General features: G+C 36.0%; 1 protein-coding gene across 1 annotated transcript; it reads right to left on the reverse strand.

Annotated features, from left to right (window-relative positions):
* Positions 1-2,881: 2,881 nt before the first annotated feature.
* Positions 2,882-3,949, reverse strand: LOC131150523 (uncharacterized). The gene is made up of 2 exons (XM_058101285.1): positions 3,844-3,949; positions 2,882-3,132 (listed from the first exon to the last, which is right to left on the reverse strand). Exons 1-2 carry the CDS (start codon positions 3,947-3,949, stop codon positions 2,882-2,884), a joined length of 357 nt encoding a protein of 118 aa, XP_057957268.1.
* Between the last annotated feature and the right edge of the window lie 7,479 nt (positions 3,950-11,428).

The following is an 11,428-nucleotide window of genomic DNA, read 5'->3' on the forward strand; positions in this document are numbered from 1 at the left end:
CCATTAGACACAGATTGGCTACCAGGTCATCACTGGACTCAGTGTCTGAACTGCTGGTGTTATGCGTGTCCCAATCGACTTTTAGAGCCTTTTTCTTTTTCTTAGAGGCTTTCATTAGTTTAGGACATTCAGGCTTTATATGTCCAACCTCTCTGCAATTGTAACAAGTTGGCGGATCTTCCTTCTGCCTCCTCTTGCTAAACTCTCATCTTTCTGATTTCGAGTTCCATAATTTTTTATTAAACTTCTTATTCTTCATTAGGAATTTTTCGAACATCCTTGTTAGCAAAGTCATGTCATCTTTTGATCCTAAGTCACTTCCTTCACTAGAGCTGCTCGACGATGCCTTAAGAGTTGTAACTCTCTTTACTTTATTATGCTCATTTTTCCTCTCATTTATTGTTATCTCATCCGTGATGAGTGAACCAATCAATTCATCAACCAACATCTCTCTATAGCAATAGCTTTAGCTTCCCAAACTAGCGGTAGTCCCCTAAGGATTTTCCTGATCAACTCATAAGTAGGGTAAGATTTACCTAGAGCATTTAATGAATTCATGATGTGTGTGAATCTAGTGTACATGGATTGAATAGACTCATCAGTAGTCATTTTAAATGCTTCATATTCACTAGTCAGCATATCTATCCTACTATCTTTTACTTCCTTCGTGTCTTCATATGTTACTTCTAATTTTTCCCATATTTCTTTAGCAGTTTTACAGGCCACTACCCTATTAAACTTGAAATTAGGATAGCTTCCCAAGAGGGGGGTGAATTGGGATTTAAAAAATTTTATTTCCATTTTTTTTAATATTTTTGTGTTATAACAATAATCACACCTCAACCATAATCACAAAATTGATTCAGAGTAATCACAACCAAAACAAAATAATCAACCACATTAAATAGCCCTGTAGTAATGTGTAAAGCTTGTTGAATTTGTATAAGCCCTGTTTTTAAATTCCACAAACAACCTTCTTCCCAATGTTCAGATTTTAAATAAACTTTCAGTTTAATAAGTTAGGTATGATCAACCAACGTAGTCCCTTTCGGTTTTCGCAATCAATGCTGATCAAACCAAAACAAATTAACTTTCAGTCTATTTAATAACCAAACACTTAGAATTTAGGAAATTTATAAAGCATCCACGCAGTTTGTAAGTTTTGCTGAAGAGTAAAGAGTAGGGAAGAAAGAAGAACACAAGGTTTTACGAGATTCGGCTTCAACACAGCCTACGTCCTCACCCTTGGCAAAACCACCAAAGGATTCACTATCACTGTTCCTTTACCAGGCAGAACAATACTGATTACAACACTCCTTCGTTAAAGCTAGAGCCCGCCTTCTCCAAACAATATCCCCTTTTTTGGTCCAATGATTCAACAATCGAACCGTCTATCAATCTGCTGCAAAGATTTAAAAAAAGGATGTACAAGAGTTGCTCCTTAAAGAGTTGATTAGTATAGATTAAAACTATATACTTCAATAAATTCACAATATGAAATTCAGATCAAAGCTCTAGAGTTTTATTATCGTAGGAATCTTTCAATAGACGAAAGAATTAGTATTTGAAGCACAATCTCAGTGAGAAAATCAGGAGAACTTTAGAGAACTTCGTGGCTATTGTAAACAACAAAGAGCTTTCAGAATTTCAGAATGCTTGAGAGAGAATTTGTTTGCTAATTTGAAATCTTGGTATCTAAATCAATGTAACTTGAAGGTATTTATAGATGTAGAAAGGTTTCTAACTTGTTCCCCAAGTTTACTTGGAGTAGGATCCAAGTTTTAAATTAATTTAGGTTTCAAGTAATTGAAATTTTAAAAATATGTCCATTGAGTATTTTGAATTTTGCCGCGAACCTGATGAATGTGTGCTCTCCGGCAATTGGCTGTCCAAGTATTTCATGCACAATTTTCACAAACAGAAAGGTGGCAGTCAGCTGTCCTCAAGGTGGCAGTTTTCTGTCACTAAACAACTCAATTTTTTTTAACATACAGAAAAGTGGCAGTCGACTGACAAAACCTACGCAGACGTCTCATTTTGCACTGACAGTCGTCTGTCAAGTGCCTGAGGCGTCTATCCATAGATAGACAGTCGTCTGTCAAGAGGATGTTTCTCATTTAAAGACAATTTTGCTTTTTCTCTCCTTTATTTATTTAGACTTAGAATCTCAATTTGGCTTTCTTTGAAAAATAAGTTCCAAGTCTTAGAAACTAAGGTCTCTAAGTCTCTTTGCCTAATGAGCTTCAAAATGAATATTCATACATGAATCAGCTTGAAGTACTTGCAAAGTTTGTTCTAAAAACAATTTTGACACTTCTTTACTTTGAATTCTTTTTGTCATTGATCTTGGATCTTTTAGTATTCTCTAAGCTTTCATTATGGATCACTTGCATTTTTGTGAGGCTTTCCTTGTTCCTTGATCCTTGTGAGCTTTTAAGATATGACATTTGAAGTTTGAGCTGAGCTTTCAGAATTTTCCTTTTTATTACTGAAATCATCTTTGCCTAAAATAGTATCACTTGGAAACACATTAGATAACCTTACTTTGTTATAATCAAAACCAAGAGTTGTAAGCCTAGCTAGGCCAACAATCTCCCCTTTTTGATGATGACAAAGAAATAGCAAAGATATAAAAAATAAAACTCACCCTATCAATAAGCATAGACTCAATTTCATTAAGACATAATTTCAGACTTAACATTGAAGCATATACATAGAACTCGTACATCAAACTAGAACTAGAAACATAGACTCATAGACTTTGCACTTTGCTCACACACATACTCCCCATTTTGACATCAACAAAAAGGCATAATACATCCATAAACTGAGCATGTGTAGCATACAAAAAGCAAAAATTAACATCATCAAAAGTCTTTAGTCAAGTATCAGAAGTTGTGTCACTATCTTCAGCAATTCCTTTTCCTTTAGATTGTTGTGATCCTTCTTCTTCTTCGTCTTCTTCTTCTTCTTCTTTTGCAGAGTCGTCATCTGATTGTGTCTGAGATTCTTCATCATCATTTTCATTACTTTCTTTATCTGAATCAGTGTCATTTTGTGTGACACGTTGCTCGATTTTGTCAAGACGTTTATCTAGTAAAGTATATTTATCATCAATATTTGTGATCTTGTCTTAAAGAGAAGCAAAACCATTCCTCATATCAGAACTGAAGCTGGAATAATGCTGATAAAAAGGAAGAAACCATGTAGGCATATCAGCTTCTTCAGGAGCTGGATTAGTTCATCTGGTGCTGATCGTGCAGGTCTAGTACCCTTAAACATCCATCCCTCAATGTACTTCTTGTAACCCATCCTCTTTAAAGTAGTGGTGGAGAATATGTTGTAATGGGCTCGCTTCACTATTTTGGAAGATGGAGTGAGGACTTGAAATTAAGCAAAAACTAAGGAAAGAATGCCACCATATGGAAGCCCAATTCTAGGAGATTCGAGCTTCATGACCATCCATTTGAGTACAAGGCTAACTAAATCCAATTTCTTTCCTTTTAGCATACACCACATGATGAAGCAATCAAAGAAGGAGATATGATCAAAGGATCCTGATCTAGGAATTATATTATAAGCAATGATCGTGTGAAGAATTTGTACTTGCAAATTGAACTGTTTGTATTGTGGAGGATTTCCAAAATAGATGGGTTGATCATTCATCACAAGAGGTAGAAATTCGTGTGGGAAAAACCCTACTCCATTGTCCACTGTTTTTCTTTTGGATTGCACTCAAAATCACCATGCTTTATAACACCTTTTGCTTATCAGTGCATCACAGTACGACCAAGATCTTTTCGATTTCCTGAATCCAATTCTCCGTAAGGATTGGGTTGGTACTTCCCATGAAGGTAGGAGGCTTCAAGCGAGTGAACTTCTCAATAGAATCTCCCAGCTTAGCAGTGGGACGATCCTGCCCCTGAGAACTCCGCATAACCTTGGCCATAAACTGCTGGGCGAAATCCTGAAACGCCACTGTAGAATCACTGTCTCCCTCATGGGCAGCCCCCTCACTGTTACTCCCTTAGGCAATATTGTTACTGTCCCTAGGATCCATCCTGAAGATAGAACCAAAACGAATTTAGAATTCTAATATCCTAACATGTCTGGTGCAATTATAACACTAAAATATTCACTTTAAATAAACTCCAATACCTATCTAAATCTTCTCCCTTAATTTACGACATACCCTGCCCATTTCATATTCCTGTTCTAGTTTCCAAGTTCCTACCCTCCACTTGGAAACAAAACTATCGATGGATTGTCGTGGTTTTATAAACTTTTCGACTGATCCAGAAAAACATAGAAGTCCGTCAAGGAATTTCTACCTCCAACCTTATGAAGCAAAACTCAAAATTCTTATTCTACGCATTCCTATCCTCTTCCTACTTAAACCTATACTTTGGTAAAACCAACTGACTTAGTCTGTAGAACCTAGAAACCTAGGCTTTGATACCACATGTAACAATCTAAATATTTAATCTGCTAAATATATCAAATATGCTCTAATACCACCTGTAACGCTCTGACTTGCCACATGGGCCTAGAGTGCTAGTAAATTATATAAGTCTCTCTTTAATATCACACACATATATAAATGCAACCCGCCCTAACCAGGGAATCTTGGGTGCACCTATCATTGCTGGAATTAAACCACACAGCGAAAAATACTATAACATCCAAACCACTTTACCAGAGTTCTAACTATTCCCCAAATACATACATACAACTACCTGTTTGTATAATACATGCCATTAAAATAACAAAATGAAATGGCTAATGACTCACCAGCTCTATCTATCACCCCCAAAATCTAATCCCTGGCCCGTAGAAAGTTAGGCACGATTCCCTGAAGGACCTAAAAATAATTTATATAATGGGGTAAGACACTTCTCAATAAGAAAGATTATATTATTACTAGTGTGTGGCTAGCATGAGTTCCAGTGTGAATATAAAATTTCCATTATTTAACTATATATGAAATGACATTTTAAAATTGTACTGTACTATATATCTAAAAATACATAATTTTAAAATAATAAACCGTCGGCTCAATATAGCTCATTTATAGTAAATTTGCCCATATATGCATAAAAAATACAACCTGGACTGTTGAAGTAGCGTCATCACGCTTTCACATACCCATACAACATGCTTCCCCCCATGATGCATTGTGCGGTTCGAAGGCTGGACTTAGCTCATGGCTGGCCAACCATAATTAAGTTAGAAAATAATTTTGTAAGTACGATTGTGCCTACCTATGTTTACCCGAAACTACCTCAGATGGGGCCCCTCGACAGAAACCTTGGAGCAGTACTGTGGCCAGGTCTCCAATCGACTATCCCATATCACACTTTCATCCACATGTGATTGCACTCACTACCAACATATAGCTACGGTACCGTGCTCACAATATCACATATTGCATATCCATAGAGTTTTAGAATCATATATGGCAATTTACAAAATAAAAATGGTATTATAACCCATTTCGTATAAAACCTAACATTCAATAAAACCCGACCCCTGGCAGTCAAGTAAAACCCGACCCCTGGCCATTATATCAAAACTCGGACCCCGGTCGTTATATCAAAACTCAGCCCCCGGCCGTTATATCAAAATTGTATAATATCAGTAAAAACATTTTTCTCAGATATGTCATTTAAAAACTGTTCTCATGCCACACAATTTTCATTTGATAAACCATAAATAAAATAAACTGACGGGGAAACATACAAGTTGCTGAAAACAAGGTTTGAGCCTCTCCTAAGTTTTATTTAACTCAAACTACATATTTTATTGAAAATAGAAGATTTCAAACCAATCACGTTAGTTTTACCCAAAAACATATAAAAGTCCAAACAACCCTTTTCATGTACCCGATTCGTTCAGAAAATCATATATACAGTTTCTGAAAACATACATTGCAATTTAATCAGTCCATAATTCAAAAGAAACTGACATAATATAATCCCCTTACCTATTTTCCAAAAACTACGCCAGCAAGGATCCTAAAAATGTGTCTGCGGCGCTCACACGAACCCTGAATTCAAAAATCCTAGTTTTAGCAACTCAACCTCAGGTAAAGTACTATTTTAACATTTCTCAGACGCACAAACTCCAAATAAATGAGTAATTCCAAAAACATCAAATTTGCTTAATTCCCTAAATCTTACGCTAGCCTTGGAGTGGTGCCTGGAAAGCCCAGTTCAAAAATCTACTCCGCTAGACTTGTAGAGAAATGCTCCTAGATCGTCGTGGTGACTTCAGATCATCGATTCGGACGATGAACGGAGAGAAATTGAAGAGAGAGAGAATGGGGTTCGTGGGTTAGAGAGAGAGAGAGAGAGAGAGAGAGAGAGAGAGAGAGAGAGAGAGAGAGAGAGAGAATATTTTACTTTTAAAAAAAATATCTTCCTTAGCTTCTTTTATAAGCCATTGACCCGACCACCTTTGTCGACGAAAAGGAGCATTCATCGACAAGTTGTAGAAGCACATTCGTCAATGAAAGAAGGGGTTTGTCGACGAACCTTAAGCCTAAAATTTATCATCTCTTGGGATTTCTTCATCGACGACGCCTGAACTTCATTGATGAGTCCCAAAAAGGAACTTGTCGACGAAAATAGGGGATTTGTCGATGATTCTTGCTGCTTTGCCCTTTTAAAATTTTCATTTCTTCTTTTATTATTTATTACCTTTTTATTTTCCAAATTCGGGTTTCTACAAACTATGCTATTTCTCTCTTTTGTGCGTAAGTGAACACGGGGGATATGCCATCAACTCTTGCTAGTTGGCAATCAAAGATTGGAGGGCTTGTGTTTTTATTGGTTTTTTATTTTCTTTTTGTAATTTTTTTTGTGTAGGATCTAACCCCATACCCCATCCCTTGAAACCTTTGTTTGTGACCTATAGCACTTTTATTTCCCTGCACTTTTACTTTTCTATATTTTTTGCATGTATTTTTTCTGTATTTTGGTATCTCCATTTCTGTACTATGTGTTGCAGCGTGTGCTACAACATTCTTTTGTACCCCACGTACACTTTGGGCACGTGCCCCCCTCTTTCAATAAAATGTGACATAATGTTTGATTTTTTCAATTTTGACCAACAAAATCCCGATATTCTGGTTGACCTACTTTGACCCAAGAAAACCATAGTTAATAAAACAGGACCTTAACACCCCAAACAAATACCCGATTTTTTTTTTAAATTAAAAGACCCAACAAATGAAAGATGTAATCCCAAAAGTTAGAAAAACACCAATTTAAAAAATTCTAGGACTCAATATAAGGATTTTGAAGTTTCAAGGAATTCAACTAAAAATCAAAATAGAAATTAAAAGGACTCAAGATTTTCGAAATGAATTTAACTGAAAATTGAAATTAAACTCCATCAGAAGTGTCGGGATTTATTTTTGAAAAACAAAATTGATTTTTAAGTTCAAGGGGTTTAATTAAAAATAACTGAAACTTGGACTTGACTTTTGAAAATACGTGGCTTGTTTCAACCCTTTAAAGAGAGATTAATTTTGCAACTAAAGAAACCTTTATAAAAACTTAGCTTAAAACAAGAAGAATTTTGAATACCTAGGTTTTATGAAGAAAATTAGTTTTGAAATCAAAGGACCCAAACAACCATACCCGGTACCGAGACTCAGCTTGAAGGCTAAGAGCTTTAAATGGGACTCAAACTTTGGAAAAGACCTGATGAAATACAAATGAGGCTTCCAAGGACCAGTGCTTGGGCTTAACGTCAATTTCATTATGTCTGGTCTTCTTAGGTGGGTCTGGTTAAAATTGGGGTGTCTACAAGTCCCACTTAAGAAGTTGTTGGAGAATTGGGCTACTCATACAAGAGAGATGGTTTTTGTTCAGGGGGGAATAGTTTGAACTCACAAGTAAGGGGAAGATTGTTGAGAATTCCACTTGTGCATTTATCCTATATTAGAAAAAAAAAAAAATGTGAAAGATGGATGTTTATATACATGGTTTGGCCCAAGTCATAATAGGTTTAAGGTTTTGGGCTAATTTGGTGCTCATATATGTATATCAAGCACACCCATGGAATCCTCTGGCGCTAACAAGTGGTATTAGAGTCTACAGTTCCAAGTAGGCTTGAGTGTTTATGCATATGTTCCTATGGATATTGATCCCATTGAAGAAGAGTGGTGGATCCCATAGATGCTAATCATGTAAATAAGTGGACTCCCATGGTTTCATGTTCTTTGACATGGTTGATTAATGGCTTCTAGTTGGTTGCATGACATGAAGGTGATCAAGTAATGACTTTCGTTAAAGGGAGAGTGTTTGGAACTCACAAGTCAAGGGGAGATTATTGAAATTTTCACTTATAAATTTGTCCCATATTGGAAAAATAGAATGAAAGACGAGTGTTTATATACATGGTTAAACCCGCGACCCAATATGCTTAAACTTTTAGGTCAAGTTGGTGTTCATCCATGTATATAAAGTGCACCTATGGACTCCCTAACTCCTAGCATAAAGACAAACTCAGTGGGGGCATATGATGGGAGTGCTAGTGGAAGTTAAGGAGTTAAGTGTTGGTCTTCCACAAACATACACAAAAATGAGTGGAGGGGTTTCTTCTGTTGGAAATCATGGCATTGGATCCTAATCCATCCGTAAGATTTCTTAGATATTTTTGTTTAACTAGTTTTGACTAACAAAACATGATTTACAACAACTTAAGATGGATATGCCTTCTCAATAATGGATGCCCTACAAACTTATCCTACCTTTAGGAGTAAGAAATTCTTATTTTGGACATAAATTTACATAAATTTAAAATAAATTTAGTGGTCTCCTTTGATACATTGCATAAACTAAGCCTAATGTTTCAAGCTTATTATTAATCCTAATCGAGCTACTCACGAGCTGAAACTACTTGAACCCACATGTGTTCAAGCTCAATTAGTTTATTAAACGAGTTGGAAAATGGTGTTTGGAAATAATTTACATAATAAATGAGCCCAAATGAGCTTTAAATCAAGTCAAGCTCTCAATCTACTTAAAGTGGCTTGATTCATTTGTAGTCTTAGCCGCAACATTGCCTTATAAACAAAAAGGGAAGTCACAGTATATGATGGACATCACCGACTTGGACATATGACGGCTTCTTGTCTAGGCAAATGAACACTTATAACTCAACTATCTAAGGAATTACAAGTGGTTATACAAGGCTACAAAGGTCACACAATCATCAAGTGACAAAGATTGCCCAATCATTTAGGAACCGCCTAGTGACCAAACGAAGCGAACAACTTATCACCAAGCCCAAAGGAGCCACAAGTGGCCTTCCAAGTTGTAGAGTCTTAGTCTAACAAGGCTTACAATTCTTATTTTGATGATAACAAATCACGATAAGTTTGATATGGTTTGTTTCAAGTGAAATTCTTTCAGGAAGAAGGCAAAGCTTAAAGAAATTCCAAGCTCAAAAGGATGATAAAGCTTTTGGTGAATATACTATACAAAAATTTCAAAAAAGAAAGATGATCAAAAGCTCAAAGATGATATATGATCATAGAAGTACAAGGACTTACTTGAAGATCAAAAGAATAGAGTTTTGAGAATGTCTGTATGTAAGTACTTCATATAAACTTCAATATAAACTGAATTAAAGCTCTTATAAATCAAAAGAAACTAAGAAATATATTTTTAGAAAAATCCTAAAATATGTTTTGATATCAAAGTAAAGAAGGTCTTAAAAGAAGAAAGGTTTTAAAATTAAATATAAGTGAAATCTGAGAGCCAGGTGACTGTCCATATAGGCAGTAGATTGCCACATTTTAAAAGAAATAAACATAGGAGGCAGTAGGGTGCCAGGAAACTTCCTGAGCACTGCCAGGCGCCTGGGTGGTCAAGCCAAGCGACTGCCTATGTTATGGCAGGCGATTTCCAGCCTTCTGGGTTGTTCAGTTTCCTCTATGGCAGGCGACTACCAAGTCGTAGCAAGCGACTGCTACTCGACAAAGTTTTTAAAATTCTCAACAGGAAGATATTTAAATGGATTTCTTGAGCACTACTCTTTTGAAAAACTTGAGGATTACTCCAAGTAAACTTGGGCGATAAGGAATTACCTTTTAAAAATCTATAAATAGCCCCAACCTTCAGAGATTTCAATACCTAAGAAATTCTCCAACAATCAAAGTTCTCTAAAACCTCTCAATCTCTCTTGTGTTCATTCTACTTCAGCTATTGAATTGGTGCTGATACGAATTCTGAAGAAGAGCCTTCAAAGTCTGAATCTTTCAATATTTGAAAGATATATTTGGTGATTTAAACTCAATTGAGCTTCAATCTTTTTATATTGATTTACTTTGAAGTATATTTGTGCTGAAAATTGTTGTACTAATCAGCTCTTTGTGTGAGCAAATTCTTTGTACACAAATATTTTATTTGACCTTGTAGATTGACGAATCCAATGATTGTTTGGATCGTTGGCTAAGTAAGGGGATATTGCTTAGAGAGGCGGGCTCTAGCCTATGTAAAGAGTAACTGAACGAGAGTATATCATTTGGAGAAGGTTGGCTCTAGCCTTAACCAATTGATGTAGGACAGGAATGGTCGACCTATGTCCTATGATTCAACCCTCACACAAGCACATACACTTAAACACTTTAATTTAAGAATTTAATTATCCGAACATAAACACAATAAATCATGTTTTATTTCACATGTTCAAGGATTTTGAAAAGGTGTATGACTTGTCCAGCAATTAAGTCTCAATTGGTTCTTTCACAAAGGAATCAAGTTATATGCTAAAAAGTTGTTATTTCAAATATTCAAGAATAAAAGTTCTATGTTAGCAAATTAATATTCATACAATTGATTTTGACTAGCAAGTACCAATATTGCAATCTATGGATCGAATGGGTTATTCAAAATGTGATTTTAATCTACTAGCAAGGGTCCACAAGATATAACAAAAGATTCAAGCACAAGTATTGAAGTTACCAAGATATTGGTTTGGATGACTTGACATTGTTCCACACGTAGTTAGGTCACACCGTTGGTCCTTCGTACAAGCTTTGAATCACAAGATGAACGCAGCAATGAAGTGTAGATGATAATCGTCGTGTGGGTGTATGAAGGTGCTGGCCGTATGGTGTTGATGGGGGCCATGAGAGTATTAGATGGAGGAGGGGTTGATGGAGTCGTTGGATAGTTTAGTGGTCTCTCACCACTTGATCTCCGAAGAGAACGCCGTAGCCTCACACTACTCACTCACAAGGAGAGGAACAAGCTTTACAAGCTCAAACAAAGAGATGCTTCTTCAATATTCAACTTCAACTTCATGTCCCTTGTTCTTACAATAAGAAGGCTATTTATAGGCATAGCCTGGGAGATAAAGCTTTAAACACTCAACAACTCTCAACAACTTTCAACAACTCTCAATGACTTTCAAC

The sequence above is a fragment of the Malania oleifera genome, chromosome 3 (assembly GCF_029873635.1).
Source record: "Malania oleifera isolate guangnan ecotype guangnan chromosome 3, ASM2987363v1, whole genome shotgun sequence".
In the NCBI taxonomy this organism is placed as follows: domain Eukaryota; kingdom Viridiplantae; phylum Streptophyta; class Magnoliopsida; order Santalales; family Ximeniaceae; genus Malania; species Malania oleifera.